The sequence below is a fragment of the Megalopta genalis genome, chromosome 7 (genome assembly GCF_051020955.1).
Source record: "Megalopta genalis isolate 19385.01 chromosome 7, iyMegGena1_principal, whole genome shotgun sequence".
Classification (NCBI taxonomy): Eukaryota; Metazoa; Arthropoda; class Insecta; order Hymenoptera; family Halictidae; genus Megalopta; species Megalopta genalis.
This window is the reverse complement of record NC_135019.1, coordinates 2127229-2144485: the sequence shown is the minus strand read 5'-3', so window position 1 is coordinate 2144485 and position 17257 is coordinate 2127229. Positions and strand designations below refer to the sequence as shown.

The 17257-nt window shown below is 46.7% G+C and overlaps 1 protein-coding gene across 1 annotated transcript in view; it reads left to right on the top strand.

Moving 5' to 3' along the window:
* Positions 1–1892: 1892 nt before the first annotated feature.
* The window catches only part of LOC117218593 (uncharacterized), a 39863-nt gene continuing 24498 nt past the window's right edge, over positions 1893–17257 (top strand). Inside the window, exon 1 of the mRNA XM_033467108.2 lies at positions 1893–2402. Within this exon, the coding sequence (XP_033322999.2) occupies positions 2030–2402 (373 nt within the window). The 5' untranslated portion in view covers positions 1893–2029. The remainder of the gene's footprint in view (positions 2403–17257) is intronic.

The window sequence follows — 17257 nt, the reverse complement described above, 5'->3', positions numbered from 1 at the left end:
ACGGGGCGCGATGGTAAGGACAACTGGATCTTCAATGATCTGTGGTAGATGGTATCGCGGTGCACCTGTGAGAGAGAGCAAGGTTGGCCGAGCCGTGTGGAGCGTGCCGGTATAGCATCGAGTTTCCAGCAGGCTGATCGTGAGACGAAGTCCAGATCGTTTCGTTTAGATGCCCGGCTTCTACTACGGGCGGTGGGGATAAGCCCATGGATTGCGGTTTAGTGGGGATGGTTGGTCGCTCGCGGGGAGTTATGAATGAGTCGTGGAGTCCTGACCCACGAGTCACACGGGTGGTGGGGGGACGCGGCGTTGGTGAGCGTGAAATAAAGAGGAGGGAATTCGACGGGTGCCGGAGGCGGAGGAGCAGAAGGAAAAGAGGTTCTTCGGGGGAAGAGAAGGAAGAATAGAAGAGACGAGTAACAAGGAGCCAGAGGGGAAAGGAAAGAGAGAGAGAGTGGGAGAGAGACAGAGACGGATAGAGAGAGAGAGAGAGAGAGAGAGAGAGAAAGCGAGGGAAGGAGAGCCGAGGAACGGTGGGGGAACGCAGGATTGACCGAAAGCGGGGTACGGGCCACGTGCTACGGTGGCTTTACAATCGTATATAGGCACCGGCGAACCGAGCTGCCACGACCATACACTGATAGTCATATACTCGGGGCGCACCAGATAAAAACGGGAAAGAACGACGCGGAGACGGCGTCGAAGAAGGGAGAGAGGAAAGAAGGAAGCAAAGGAAACGAGCAGCAAGCTGGCGAGGTAGGAAGGAAGGAAGAAAGGAAGGAAGGAAGGAAGGAAGGAAGGAAGCGAAGCGAAGGAAGGAAGGAAGGAAAGAAGAAAGGGAGCGAAAGAGAATACACAGGATAGAGGGAGAGAGGGAACGGACAAGAGAAACGACCTACCGACAACCGAGACAGACAGAAGTCCACCTTCCACTTCCATTCCCTTACGCAGGTTCACTCCTACTATAACGACGAGCGAACAGCCTGCCTCTGCTCGCTCGCCTGCCTATAGCTGGCTTCTCCTTCTCTGTTTCTATACCGACCTACCTACCTACCTTCTCCGCGCCGTGGTTAACTCGACAGAGAGACGACGAGAGGTGATACACTCGATACACTCGGCCCGAACGAGGGCGACGAAGACCTCTCAGTCACCTCTTGACATTCGGTATGGTACGACCTTACCCCACCGGCGTGCGAGCGCGACCACGTACCGGCAACCGGGCCCGACCAGTCCCGAGCGCCGCTTAGAGGGAAAAACCAGCCGAAAGACCGGGCGGAGGGATAAACCGGCGGATCAACGGCGGAAACGGCGGAGAGAACACGAACGGGAGACAAAAACCGGAGGCGCTGAGGGACCACCCCTAACGGCGCACCGAGAGAACCCAGCCTTTTTTCCTCTCCTCTCCTCTTCCGTGTCGCCCCCCTCTCTCCTCCTCCTCCTCCTCCACCTCCTCCTCCTCCTCCTCCCCCTCCCACCCCGCCATATTCTTAAACACCTACATCGACTCTGACCGAAACCCCCCACCCACCCCCTCCCTCTCTCCTAAGGACAGCTCTCTCACAACCCCCTTCCCCCCTCGTATAAGAATCACTGCATCGGTTGTGTTGGAACCAGTGCCAAATGGGTTGTGATTCCGTGCAGACAGTTTCCGATTGTGATTATTACGCTGCCGATACACGGTGTGACCGGTGAATCGTTTTTCCGCTACGCTCGGAGCTACGAATTATTTTTGATTCTGCGGCGAGGTCGTGCGTTTTTACCTTTTTTCTTTTTCGTCTTCTTCTTCTTCGCACAGTATTATTAGTTAGTGCCGATCGTAGAATCTCGCTCTGTCGGCTCGCTTCACGATCGGATCGCCGAGCACCGGTACATACGACACACGGATTGATCCTCGTGCCGTCGTTTTTTTTTGTATTAGCATCGATCGCTACGCGTTATTATTATATAGTAGACCGATCTTTTCCTTCGCGCATAATCCGCGAGTGCCCTGGGTGCGACCGGAGTGATCGGTAGAGTGTGCTATGCGAGCATGACAGCCATGGAGGACGGAACGATCGCCGACGACCGAGAGGAGGCGACGATGGAGGCGATACTCGGCCGCGACCAAAGGACCACGTCCCACAGAGTTCACGATCACCGTCGTGACCCGCTCGACGGCAACGTGACAGCGACGACGACGACGACGACGACACCGGCCGCCGCCGTGAAAACGTCGTCGACGAGATGGTGCCGGGGCCTGCCCGCGAACGGCCGCCGCGCCGACGTGATCGGTCCCGGGATTAATAAAAATGATCATGCACAGAGACACTCGGATAGTGATTCATACTACGTACCTGCATTTTACGACGATCGAAGGATACGATCGAGACACAACGCATCCATCACCGCGACCACGTGGCTGAGTAAGTCGAACTACTGACTTAGATTGCCGGGGGAACATGCGCGACAACTGTTGCTCCTATCGCTCCCCTTCTCTCTCTCTCTCTCTCTCTCTCTTTCTCTCTCACTCTCTCTCTCTTTCTTTCTCTCTTTTCTCTTTCTCTTGCTATACCACTCTTTCTCTCTCTATCTTTATCTCTCTCTTTCTCTTCTCTCTTTCAGTCTCTTTCTTCCCTCTCGTCGAATCGTCGACGGAGCGACGTACGTCAGCCCGGATTTCTGCGATCTTCGGTGCTCGAGGTTCGCAAGCGACGATTTCCCCTCCATAGGAAAACACGGGGTTAGCCAAAAAAGTCCATTCTCTGTCTTGGTTGTCGTTAAGCTTCCTTTTTATTTCTCTCTGTTTACGTTGCAGTTCGATGAATCGGTCTAAAAACGTGACACGAATCGAGCGCAATCGATGAACGTCTCGTCCCATCGTTTTGCAATAATTTCGCAACGGAGAAAGGAAATGCATATGAAAGTACACATATTCGAGCGCTTAGATATCGCGCTCGAAGGAGAAGAATGGAATTTAACCGATGCTAATTAATACGTAACAAGCTCGCCGCGAGAAATCTGCATCGCGCGCGAGTCGAAGTCCGGGCCAAACCGAAGCGCGAAACATTTCCCGAGAGGCGAGTGCGAGAACGTGTGTACAGTAATGTCTCCCTAACTGACGCTCGGATCGCGCAGAAAAAATGGACAATTTGGGAAGAGGAGATACGATTATTTCGATAGCCTTGCGACTCGTTTTTGTAGTTCTTGACAATGAAAACGAACCGCGAGGCTCGATTAATAGTATCTCCCCTTCCCGAATTGTCCATTTTTGTGCGCGATCTGAGCGTCAGTAAGGGAGACATTACTATAAAAGGAATACGATAATGTCTCTCTAATTGACGCTCAGATTGTCCACGAAAATGGACAATATTATTCGATTATTCGCGAGCCTTGCGGATCGTTTTTATAGTTATGAATTGCCAACAATTATAAAAAGCGAGCAACAAGGCTTGAATAATCGTATCTCCTCTTCCCGAATTGTCCATTTTTGTGCACAATCTGAACGTCAGTAAGGGAGACATTATTGTACTGCGATTTCTCAACGAAGGCGAACTTTGACAGAGAAAATGAGACCTTTTACGCCAATAAATTGATAATTCGAGTTATTATTCTCTTCATCTTGAATATTTATTTTTCTCAAAATATCGGATCTCTGAGAGCATGAATTTCATTAAAAAGCGTAACGCAAAGTTGTGTACCTATTACTGCGAGCCAAATACTGTGGACATTCTGAATAACGCAAAAATGAAAATCTGCGCAATCTGAGCGTCAGTAAGGGAGACATTACTGTATTGCGATTTCTCAACGAAGACAGACAGAGAAAATGAGACCTTTTACGCCAATAAATTAATAATTCGAGTTATTATTCTTCATCTTGAATATTGATTTTTCTCAAAATATCGGATCTCTGAGAGCACGAATTTCATTAAAAAGCGTAACGCAAAGTTGTGTACCCATTACTGCGAGCCAAATACTGTGGACATTCTGAATAACGCGAAAACGAATAGCAAATCTGCGCGATCCGAGCGTCAGAATTGCCAATTAGAGAGACATTTACTGTATTTCGATCTCGTCGAAGAACTCGTCGACACGTGACGTTATCGGCCGGCCTATCTAAACACGTTGTCGGAGTAAAAGTTGCATCCTCTTTCCGGTGGAGAAATGGTTTCGCCGAATTGATTCGGAAATCGCGGCAAGATATAATACCCGATTTCGCTCCTCCTCGCAATAATTTGTGCACACGTTGTCCGTTCCATCGCTCGCGACCGGCGAACGAAGGAGGAGACTTAACCGAGCGCGGCATTAAAAAATTGCATCATCGATTGGCAATCATCGTCGATCGTTCAATTAATTTCTCTGCGAACCGCGGCGAGGTTTGTGCTCGCTCAAATTACGTCTTACCGGATAGCCGGCGCTGATCCGCGCGCGGCTCCTCGCGTAACGAGATTACACAAACTAGAAATTCATTATCATTTCGCGTATCTGCGCGTCGGACGCGCGTCCTCGCGGCTTGACTCGCCGAAAATTCACGTTCTCTTACGTAATTTCCTTCGGTCTAATCCCCCGTTTCTCTGTTCTCTCGCCCGAATCCGGCCGCCTTTCTTCCCGAAGATTCGGCCGCGCCGGCGAGAAACAACGCTTCGAGTCGACGTTTGTGGCAGCTCCGACGCGACTTCTCAATGACTTTTCGTCAATGATTCCACTCGGACAGTAGCGCGAAGCATGTATTCGGCAAAAGCGACGATTAGAGCGACGTCGTCGCGCGTCATCCGGCCGTCAGACGTCAGGAACGGCGGTTCCGACGATGGGACGCGTCGGGAAATTCGACGATAATCCACGCGTGTAGCCGCGACAACGTCGATTCGACAGGTGTCCGACGTGATCCGGCGACATTCTTCCGTTCGGTCCGTCGTCCTTACCGTTCCTTTTTCCGATTCGACGTCATGTTTCAGAAAGTCGGCGGACACGTTAGTCATCGCACCGCGGTTCCCTTATCGGAGATCGCTCTCGCGTTATAGCGACCGCGCTTCGTTGTTCCTTCCCGTTCGAAAAATCCCCGAAATTCGGTGGAAACGGACCCGACACATCGCAGTTACGTTCTTTCGTAATTGATAAGCCTTCTAGAAGTCAGAGAAACGTATTCGTAGCGTCTGTCATCGAGCAATCTGCGAAATCTGGAGCGAAAACTGAATGAATCTCGGCGAAATCAAGAAATCGTCGTAGAAATGAATCTCGTCAAAAATCCCCGAAATTCGGTGAAAACGGACCCGACACATCGCAGTTTACGTTCTTTCGTAATCGATAAGCCTTCTAGAAGTCAGAGAAACGTATTCGTAGCGTCTGTTATCGAGCAATCTGCGAAATCTAGAGCGAAAACTGAATGAATCTCGGCGAAATCAAGAAATCGTCGTAGAAATGAATCTCGTCAAAAAGCCCCGAAATTCGGTGAAAACGGACCCGACACATCGCAGTTTACGTTCTTTCGTAATCGATAAGCCTTCTAGAAGTCAGAGAAACGTATTCGTAGCGTCTGTTATCGAGCAATCCACGAAACCCGGGGCGAAAACTGAATGAATCTCGGCGAAACCGAGAAATCGTCGCAGAAATGAATCTCGACGGACAAGTAATTCTATTTGCCGTTGACAAGTTCAGTGTCGCGTGTGCCACGCGTGGGTGACACTAATTTGTAACTAGCTTTTTGAAATTCATTTTTATTGTATTATATTGAACGAATCGAATGTTACTAAGATTTACAAAATACCAACTAGAGTACCGAATCTATATTTCCTGTGGCAAATTTTCGCTTTCTAGTTTCGCTGTCATTGATTAAATGACTGTGATACTTTTAATGTTCCTCTTTTAAATGACTTTGACTTCTTCGAGTTGATATTCGGCACTCAACGCGTCGATTGGCCGGAAAAACTGCGACGCCGGCGCTCTAAAACTGCAGAGAACGCCGCTTCCGATCGCGTCGAAGCGTGCGAAAGCAGCGAAAAGCGCGAGACCGCGGCAGAGGAGGCGTGTGCGTTCAAAACACACCCACCTGTTGAACATTCTCAAATCTACAGGTAGGCCTGCGCCATTCACAGGTCCCGGAGACCGTGCAGGAACCTCGCGCTGCTCGAACAGTACGGTCGAATCGTTCCGTGAAACGTTCGCTCGAAAATCTCGATGAAGCATTAAATTCGTTCTACTGAAACCTAAATGAATCTTTAACAGATACACTTTACTTTCTAGTAAAAATTCGTTTAGTAAAAATTCGATCGTTGTGTTTATAAGCAAAATTATTAAGCACGTGCATTTGCGATAACGCGTTTAGAGGACTAATCTCGAGAATTGGCTGCTATCTTCTATCGATCAGCGAAACAAAGAGTCTGCGAGCCGGTGAGGATGAAACTGGACGATCAGAAGCGACGTTCTTTGCACTTTCAGAGTGCCGGCGTGGCAGTTTTCTGGCCAATTAATCGGCAAATGGAATCACTTGTACGTCGAGAATTCATTTTTGCGACGATTTCTTGGTTTTATCGAGAGTTAAAGTGCGCGTTAAAGTGCACGTGACACGCTGAAGTGCCGGATATTAACTCGAAAAATTCAAAGTCATTTAAAAAAGGAACGTTAAAAGTATCACAGTGATTAAATTAATGAAACCGAAACTAGAAAGCGAAAATTTGCCACAGGAAATATAGTTTCGGTATTCTATTTGATATTTTATAAATCCCAGTAACATTTGTTTCGGTCAATATATTACAATAAAAATGAATTTCACAAAGCTAGTTAAAAATTAGTGTCACCCACGCATGACTCACGCGACACTGAACGTGTCAACGGCAAATAGAATTACAGTAATGTCTCCCTAATTGACGCTTAGATTGTCCACAAAGATGAACAATTTGGGAAGAGGAGATACGATTATTCGAGCCTTGCGGCTCGTTTTTATAGTTATTGACAATCGGTAATTATAAAAAACGAGCCGCAAGGCTCGAACAATCGCGTCTCCTCTTCCGAAATTGTCTATTATAGTGAACAATTTGAGCGACAATTAGGGAGACATTACTGTACTTGTCCGTCGAGATTCATTTCTACGACGATTTCTCGGTTTCGCCGAGATTCATCCAGTTTTCGCTCCGAGTTTCGTAGATTGCTCGATAGCAGACGCCACGAATACGTTTCTCTGACTTCTAGAAGGCTTATCAATTACGAAAGAACGTAAACTGCGATGTGTCGGGTCCGTTTCCACCGAATTTCGGGGATTTTTGACGAGATTCATTTCTACGACGATTTGATTTCGCCGAGATTCATTCAGTTTTCGCTCCATATTTCGTAGATTGCTCAATAGCAGACGCTACGAATGCGTTTCTCTGACTTCTAGAAGGCTTATCAATTACGAAAGAACGTAAACTGCGATGTGTCGGGTCCGTTTCCACCGAATTTCGGGGATTTTTCGAACGGAAAGGACAACGAAGCGCGGAAAGCAACGAAGTCGCTATAACGCGAGAGCGATCTCCGATAAGGATTTCCATTTTCCGCGGCGATGATTGACGAGTGAAAAATCGCGATTCGGATAAGAGAGAGAGAGAGAGAAAGAGAGAGAAAGAGAGAGAGAGAGATCGGCGGTGTTTAATCCCGGCGGCGAAGACCGTCGACGAAGTCGGCTCGCGGTTCGCCGGCCCGGCATTCAAAACCGCCGCGCGGAATTAATGACGAGCGTAGGGCAGCCGGGATCGTGGAAAAATGGTCAGAAAACGGCGTATAATAAATCGACGAGCGTATATACTTACCGTGTACCGCAACCTACCGCAACGCGCTCCGGTCCGGGCATGGACACGATCGCGAAGATAAGGGGGTGGCGGGACGGGCGTAATGGGGTATAATTGTCGCAAGCAATGCGAGGACAGTGCGTCATTACCGCATTTTTCAGCATCTTCTTGCCGGCGAACGGCGGAGATGCGTCTTGCACCGGTGTTCACAGGCTCCGCACGCCTTACTTTTTTCCACGGAGCCGCGGGTTCTCAGGAATTTCGTTGGAACGCCGTCGCCGAGCGTTGTCGTTGAGGTAGGCCCTAGCTGTACCGTCGACACCGTCCAGAGGCCACACGGGGCGAAAGTAGAAAAGACGCGGGTACCGACCGTTAGATGACCGTCTACCAAATGTCCACGATTTAATCCCGTGTGTCGCGCGCGATCCTCGAAAAACCCGCCGGTTTCTTTCGCTCGATCGTCCGCCGCGCCGTACCGCGCCGCGCTCAGGCCAGAGACGCGCGAGCACCGTATTTCTCTCGATAACTGTCCCAACCTCGGGTCCGCCGGGTGACAGTTATCGCGGAGGTGCCGCGGTTTTTCTCTCCCTTTTTTAAGTCGCGTTCCGATCGCAAAGAACAGCGATTGTGGAAGAAACAGCTCAGCCCTTTAAATCGAAAAATCGGTGTTCCTCGTGCTTTTCTTTGGCTTTTCGTCGATGAAACTTCTCTGCTGTCGCGTTCGTCACGGTTTCCCGGTTCAAATAACACCGATCGCGATGCCGTTACGATTATGATTACTTATATATATATATGTATACTTATGTAATAAGTGGAAGCGCGAAGGTTCGATCGCTTGTCGCGCGAGTAATTACGATCGAAAGTTTTTAGCGTGCTCGGTTTATCAGACGAATACGATGGTAAATGTTTCGTATAAGAGACTCGAGGGTGAGAAAAGAGGAAACGTTTTGATGCTTCGCTGGTTCAGAAAGGATTTCTGCCGGATTTCTGGCGGGAATAGGGATTTTGACAGTTACGGTAGAGGTAGGGTGAAACTTCTCGAGTCGAGTCGAGCGTTGGAACTTTTCCACGGCATCCAAAATGCCACCTGTTGCTTTTCTTCGATCCTGTGGACAATGTGCTGTTCCAAAAGCGCCACTTGTTTGTTGCTATACATTCTTCTATTAATCTCGGAAGTAATTATGCCAACGATACTCGTACGATGCTTCGCTTAACTCGATTCTTTCCTCGATGATATCTATTATTTCCTCAATAGTGTGTTCGATTAGTATTTGGTGGATTTGAATTCAGCAAAAGTATCGACGTTTTGTATGATTTGATGATGGAAAGATAGTCTTAAAGTTCGATATAGTAGATATAGTATAATTTGATATAGTAGAATATTTAAGAGCAGCTTCGCATCAAGTCACGCGAAATGTTGGTATTTTTGGAGAATTTATTAAAAGAAAGCCGAGTACAGCGAATTCTCTCCAATTTTTCTTCAGCTTGTAAAGAAACATGGACAATTTGGCACAATTATAAAAACGAGGTGAAAGGTTCTCAAATAATCGTATCTCTTCTTCCTAAATTTTCCATTTTTTTGTTTACAAGCTGAAGGAATACAGTAATGTCTCCCTTACTGACGCTCAGATTGCCCACTAAAATGTATAATTCGGGAAAAGGAGATACGATTATTCGAGCCTTGCGGCTCATTTTTATAATTGTGGACAATTTATAACTATAAAACTAAACCGCAAGGCTCGAATAATCGTATCTCCTCTTCCCAAATTGTCCATTTTTATGGTCAATCTGGGCGTCAATTGGAGAGACATTACTGTATTATGAAGAATTTACTGTAATTCTAGAACTAAAACAGTTTATTTAAGAATTGTATTTAACATCGGAGATAATCAACTGTTTTATCGACGATAATTCAAATAAATTTAAAACGGAAGAAAGATTCTTGAAGTACGCATGATTGTGCATAAGTTAATCATCTTCGATTCCAAGAAAATATTCAAATCTCGACGGCAAATATCGCAAATATAGATACATTCAAAATGAAAAATAAATCAATTTAAAATCACTACGAATTTCGTTGCATTATTCTAAAGCAGTCGCTAAGGAAATATCCACATAAAATAAAACCTTTATTTTCACGAAGAACCGTAGCTCGTTCGTTGTCGATTTCGTCTATCAAGCAACAATTCTATTAAAAAAATGTATGCAAAGAGACTCGGGTGCACAAGTGATGACAAATAAAACGAGCATAACAAAAGTTTTCTCGCGATCAACGTAAACACGCTATCGTTTACGTCAATATAAATATTACGACATACCGAAGTGGAAGAAAGAAAATGAGCTGTTAGCAGAAGTTGGCAAACACGAACGGATGAGTTAATACTTTGTAGCATCGTCCGACCGCGTGGACACGCATCGGTCTTTCGCATTCTCTGCTTTCTTTAAAAAATATCCACGTTACGATTTTGCAAATTGTTCGATTCAGAACAATGCGTTACGAAGACTTGCTCTTTCGCCGGTTAACAGATTCGAAGATTCGCGAGAAATGGGCGCAAAAATGGGTGACAAACGGGCGCAAAAATGCGCGAAAAATGCGCGAAAAATGGGCGAAAAACGGGCGAAAAACGGGCGCAAAAATGCGCGAAAAATGGGCGAAGAAATGAAGCGATTCGGTAAACAACAGCTGTTCGACGCGTCAGACTCGAATGCCGTTCGAATCGTAATCGCACGAATTCGCGGGAACAAGGCGAGATTAGAGGAGGCGCGTTCGATCGTGTCGCGAGTGTCGCGCGAACAAATGTATCAACGATGTGTCGTCGTCGTTAACGAGAAAAGTTTGTCAGCGGATTCGCGACGCGGCCGAGATAAGGGGTGATGCGGCCCGTTTCGCGCACAGCAAATCGCGTGCGGTGATGCATTCCAGGTGTACTGGCAATGTTGCAAGTCAGAGGCGAGAGTCCACAGGTGGGCTCTTTCGGTTTCTTACGGGGCGAAAGAATGCGAACTTGCTCGAAAGCGTACACCTATCGCGGCGATTCCGCTCGCGCGGACAAATTTGGCCGAGCGTTCCCGTGGCGGGCATATCGCGCGGCAATTAAATTCCATTAGTACGAAAACACCGGCGCTCTGGCTCCCGATTAAAGGAACGCGCCGCGCCGCGGCGAAAGTACGCGGCGTCGATGCGTGCAAAACGCCGCGCGCGAGACAAGTAAGGAAACATAATCGCATACGCCGCGATCATTTACCTGGATCACCGCGCGACTTCTGGTACGATAAAAATACTTTGCCGCATTATCGAACGGAGCCGTGTTTCTCGAAAGTACGCTGTCGCAGAGACAAACGCGCCTAACGATATCGTTCGAACGCGTGGCTCTGTCGCGCGCCGTAATTGCCCGCGCGTTTGTCGTTTCAATCGTCGGAAAGCAGACGGAAATCGAAATATCGAACGGTTCACCTTCGGTTTCGATCGTGCCGCAAGGAACCTTCCGTCGGCCGCAATTGCGTACGACCGGTGCGCTCTGATTTTCTCGTCTCGTCGATGTTTACTTTTCTATGTATATGGTAAATTATTTCTAATTTTTCGTCGGCTTGTAAACAAATATGGACAATTTGGGAAGAGGAGACACGATTATTCGAGCCTCGCGACACGTTCTCATAGTCGCCGATTCTCGATATACAGGGTGTCCCAAAAATGTCTCGCAATCCGGAAATGGCGGGTTCCTCGGATCATTTGAAGCAACTTCTTCCTTTACAAAAATGTTCTCCGAGGCACCGTTAACGAGTTATTAACGAAAAACAGTGACCAATAAGAATCGAGTACGGCTGACGCGAGGCGGCCCAGCCAAGCAGCGCACGAAACCCAGTTCCGCTCATTGGCTCGGTCGCCACGCGCCAGCCGAGCTCGCCTCTCATTGGTCACTGTTTTTCGTTAATAACTCGTTAACGGTGCCACGGAGAAAATGTTTGCAAAGGAAGAAGTTGCTTCGAATGACCTGAGGAATCCGTCACTTTCGAATTGCGAGACATTTTTGGAATACTCTGTATAAATGAAAAACAAAGTGCAAGACTCGAATAATTATTATAATAAATTAGTCGAGCCTCGCGACAAGTTCTCATAGTCGCCGATTCTCGATGTATAAATGAAAAACAAAGTGCAAGACTCGAATAATTATTATAATAAATTATTGGAGCCTCGCGACACGTTCTCATAGTCGCCGATTCTCGATATATAAATGAAAAACAAAGTGCAAGACTCGAATAACTATTATAATAAATTATTCGAGCTTTATCCGAGCCTTGCGGTTCGTTTTTATAGTTACGAAGTAAAAATTGAGCTACACGGCTCGAATAATCGTATCTCCTCTTCCCAAATTGTCCATTTTTCAGCACAATCTGAGCGTCATTTAAGGAGACATTATACTTCGAACATTACAAAACACATAAGGATTTAATAACAGTGCCGTATACTTTCTTGCGCCTCGTAAAATCAAGCATAAACGCGCGATCATCTCTGCTCGAAGCGAATTATACCTAAACCCGTTAAAGAGACGTCATCGAACGTCAACGCGAACGATCGTCGTCGACGCATCGATAGCTCGAAACCGCGATCGAATCGGGGGCTGGACAAAGTGTGTGCGTCCGAAGGGAAACGAATTCGATTATAATGTGCATTACGCGTGATGCAACGCGCGCGGCGGCTTGTGCTAGTCGCGGAGGAGACAAAATCAACGGACAGGGAGAGAGAGAAAGAGTGAGAAAGAGAGAGAGTGAGAGAGAGAGAGAGAGATGAAGCACGAAGAAGGGTAGAAGAGGGAGGCCGAGGAGACATCTCGGACACTTAACGCATATTAATGAGCGGCTCTTAAGTGCGTTTCGCGTCTCGGTGAGAGAATCATTTGCCGCGGGGAAGTTCGCGCCCCAAAGTAACCGTGAAAACCGTGTCGACGCGTGCACCGGCTAACGGTGGTATCTTTTCTTCTGTCCCCGCGGCCGGTAATTGCATCGAACTGTGCGCTTCACGGCGAGTCGGCCGCCGGCGCAGCACGCGTGTTCCTTCTTTGTCACTTTGTCGGCCGGTCGACCAGAAATGTTCGACGATAAGCGGAGAGACACGCGCTTCGATTCCAACCGTGCGCCGATTGTATTGGAATCCGTTCAAACACAGATAGACCACACGCCGCGACGCCGCGCGACTTTCCTTGCGCTCGTATGCACCGCCACGTGACTCAGACGCTGCATCCGCGGTCACACTTCCTGCGATTCGTCTCCGCCGATTTGTCTCGTCGCCGCCGAAAACTATTAATAATACGATGATTAATGCCGAGATAATTGGTCAATAATTCGGAGTGTGTTACAGACTGCTTTAGTTTCGTGACTTTTTCGCGACGCTTAAAATCGTGATGCAGGTACGGTAATGTTCCTCTAATTGACGCTTAGATTGTCCATAAAAATGGACAATTTAGGAAGAGGAGATACGATTATTCGAGCCTTGTGACTCGTTCTTTTGTGGTCGCCGATTATCAAGAACTGTAAAAACGAGCTGCAAGGCTCGAATAATCGTATCTCCACTTCCCAAATTTTCACTATCTGAGCGTCAATTAGGGAGACATTACTGTACATAGTAATGTCTCTCTAACTGATGCTCGGATTGCCCACGAAAATGAACAGTATTATTCGATTATTCGCGAGTTTTGCGGATCGTTTTTATAGTTACGAAGTGTCAACAACTATAAAAAGCAAGTAACGAGGCTCGAATAATCGTATCTCCACTTCCCAAATTTTCACTATCTGAGCGTCAATTAGGGAGGCATTGACGCTCGGATTGCCCACGAAAATGAACAATATTATTCGATTATTCGCGAGTCTTGCGGATCGTTTTTATAGTTACGAAGTGTCAACAACTATAAAAAGCGAGCAACGAGGCTCGAATAATCGTATCTCCACTTCCCAAATTGTCCATTTCTGTGCGCAATCTGTGCGTCAATTAGGGAGACATTGCTGCACTTAGTCTAACACTTTGTGTCTCCATTTCTGTCTCCGTCGGTTCGTCGAACGTTATTGCACTGAACAACAATATCAATCTTCGCGTACATATTATTCGCAAAGAAAAGAACTATCTCACACAGACCGCATTGTTTGTTAAATTCGCGAGATACGAAGGGTTCGAACGGCATCGAAAGAAAGCGCACTCGATGATCTCTCTCTGCACCGAACAACAATATCGATCTTCGCGTACAAATTGTTCGCAAAGAAAATAACCATCTCACACAGAACGCATTGTTTGTTAAATTCGCGAGATACGAAGGCTTCGAACGGCATCAAATGTAAACGCACTCGATAATCTCTCTAAATCAAAAATACGATTCTTTTAGCTGTTCTTCTAACTGTTCAATTTATGGAATAAACACGGACCTACGCTAAATACGTCGACTATAATAAAAGTTGTCGACTATGAAGTACCTCTCGAGGTGAATCGTTTGAGTCCTAGGGGATATTGAAAAAACACTATTGCGGTTTGCTTTTATAGCCACGAATTGTCGACGATTATAAAAACGAGCTGCAACGCTCGAATAATCGCATCTCAAACTCTTACGCCCATCGGAGCGTGCGTGCAAAAGCCCGACAAGACGCCGTGTTAACCTTTTAGGAACGACGCGCCACTATAGTGGCTTCCGCGGATGTCATCTCTCTGAACGACGCGCCACTATAGTGACTTCCGCGGATGTCATCTCTCTGAACGACGCGCCACTATAGTTGGCTTACTCTAATAGCTCGCTCGGTCATCGTTTGAATCAAATAATCGTCTTCATATGCATTGTTTCACACTTCTTTTGTCTTCACGTCGATTTACAATATACAGACTTATCTTAACAATATAACCGTTAACAATATAACTGTATCTTAACAATATACAGACAGAATACACAGACACTCTGTACAGTACACATATCAGAGTCTGCCGTCCAGAGAAATAGCCTCGCGCAGAATTCAGCCGTACCTAAAAGCTTCATTTCCTCCGAATTGCTAGAACTCGCGGCATCGACGGAAGATGCCGGCTTGTGCGACGCGACGATCGGATTCCGTTCGATGAAACTCGTAAAAAACGGTTCGCGAAACCTCGTCGAAGAGCTCGCGCTGCCGTGTCTCGGACAGGTGCGAACACGAGTGGAAATTTTCGGCTGGTCGTATTCGACCGAGTTATCGGAAATTAATTCGCAAATATTGCGGGACAGAGGAGGAGGAGGAGGAGGAGGATGCTCGATCGGAGGATGCTCGGTCGGAGGCTGGGCCCAACCGCGGTTTTCGATGCCGGTTTTGGGACGTATTATCGGCTGGTTGCGTGTGCGCCTAGAAACATTGACGTCGAATAACACTGTTTAGACGGCCGGACGAGATGTTAATACGGGAGCATCTCCCTGTCCGAGGCGGGGGGAGGGAGGGGGGAGACCGTTCGCTACAAATCAAGCACAAGGTATGCATTCGCTCGGAAACGAGCATACCGCGCGCAACAAAACTGTATCACGGGGTAGAGAGAGACGGGGCGGCGTTTAAACCGAGAGAGAGAAAAGTTGCGCCGGTTATACACATCCTCCGAATGCGTACGCGACTGCTGATGGTTTGTCGTCGGTAGCGGTGCACGTGATTCCAGGCCCCTCATCAAGGGTCGTAACTCGTGAAATAATGCGACGACGAATTCGCGTGGTTGTAATTCGACGAGCGGTGATCCCGAAACTGCCGGATGATCATAAGACGGTCTCGATCGAAATCTACCATTTAGGCGCTTACTATCGACGAAGAGAGTGTACCCGAGGGTGGGGCGAGAACGGGGGAAGGTCGAAACAACGAGCCGGAAGCTGCGCCGCGATGATTTTCTTTCTCTCTCTCTCTCTTTCTCTCTTTCTCTCTCGAGGGTATTTCGGCGGAGTTTCACGTCAAATCCACGTTCGTTCCAACGTCGTCGCTCGCTCCTTATATTATCCTCTTAATACAGGAACAATTCGGTTAATAACGCGTCCCCGGTTGGCCACACCGGGTCCCAAAAGCGGGGACCCAAGCGAAGACGCGAGAAATCGTGGCGCGTTTGAACGGCCAACGCCGATCTCCGAATCCCGCGCGTTCGTAACCTGCGGTTTTACGCGTCGCTGTTTTAGCGGTGCTCCGAATAGGAATTCCGAAATTACACGGCGATGCCATCGTCGTTTAGGGAATACATCTTCGTCTACGTGGGCTCTGATATTCTCATCGAGGCTCTATGTTTGTTGCGAGCAGTTTTGAGCTTTGATGTAGGAGAGAAAGTATTTGAAGGCATTTTTAAAAGCGTTCTAATCGTGTCTCCTCTTCTCGAAATGTCCACTTTTCTGCGAAATCTCAGCAGAAATTAGAGAGAATTTACTGCAATTTTTATCAGACATTTTGAGAAGAGGAGGTACGATTAGTATGCTAGAAAGTATTTGAAGAAATTTTTAGAAGCGTACTAATCGTATCTCCTCTTCTCAAAATGTCCACTTTTCTGCAAAATCTCAGCAGCAATTAGAGAGAATTTACTGCAATTCTTATCGGACATTTTGAGAAGAGGAGATACGATTAGTATGCTTATAAAAATCGATGAGTTGCAGACAGAAAGACGAAGACTCCGATTACAGGAAAGATTGAATCAATGTTGAGGAATCTTGTTTAGTTACTTAAGCCGATTTTCCTTCGGCTTGTCAACAAAAATGAACAATTTTGGAAAAGGAAATACGATTATTGAAGCCTCGCGACGCGTTCGCATAGTCGCCGAATCTCAATATACAAATAAAAACAAAGTGCAAGGCTCGGATAATTTTATCTCCTCTTCTTAAATTATCTATTTCTGTTTACAAGCTGAAGAAAAATTTGGAATAATTTACTGTATAACTCGACTCAGCCTATAGAACCTTCATTAACCCTTTGCACTCGAGTGGTGACTCTGAGGCGCCACTAAAAACTGCTACACTATTTTTCAAAATAATTGTAACAGTATCGGACTCGTTCATATCTAAAAGACTCTTAAAACTGCAAGTTTTGTACTTGCCAATAGGCTTTCGTATGCGTAAATCGCGATAAATCATATAAAATAGAAACACTATAGATCAGAAAATATGTTTAAAATATAATCAACAATAAACCTACCAAGCAGTAATACTAACTGGCATGTACCGCTTCACAAAAGTGAGAAGACCGAATTTATTTGGAGTTTGTAAAGTTTTTATTATAAAACTTGCTCCAATAATATAACTTATTCAAGCGTTTTCCACGAAAGAGTCTCGGAACTTTGCAGAATTGCAAAATAAGAAAGCGGCCACTTTGACCGCGCTAGGTTTAGTGTTAAAATATAATTAAAATAGCTTCTCGAGTGCAAAGAGTTCAATACCATACAATCTTGACCAACGTGGCCTACAAAAGCATACATTTAACCCTCCAAGTAACAGTAAACACGCGTGCAAAACGACCATTCAATTTCTCTTGAAAATAAATCCGAAAAATCTCCCGTAAAACAGAAA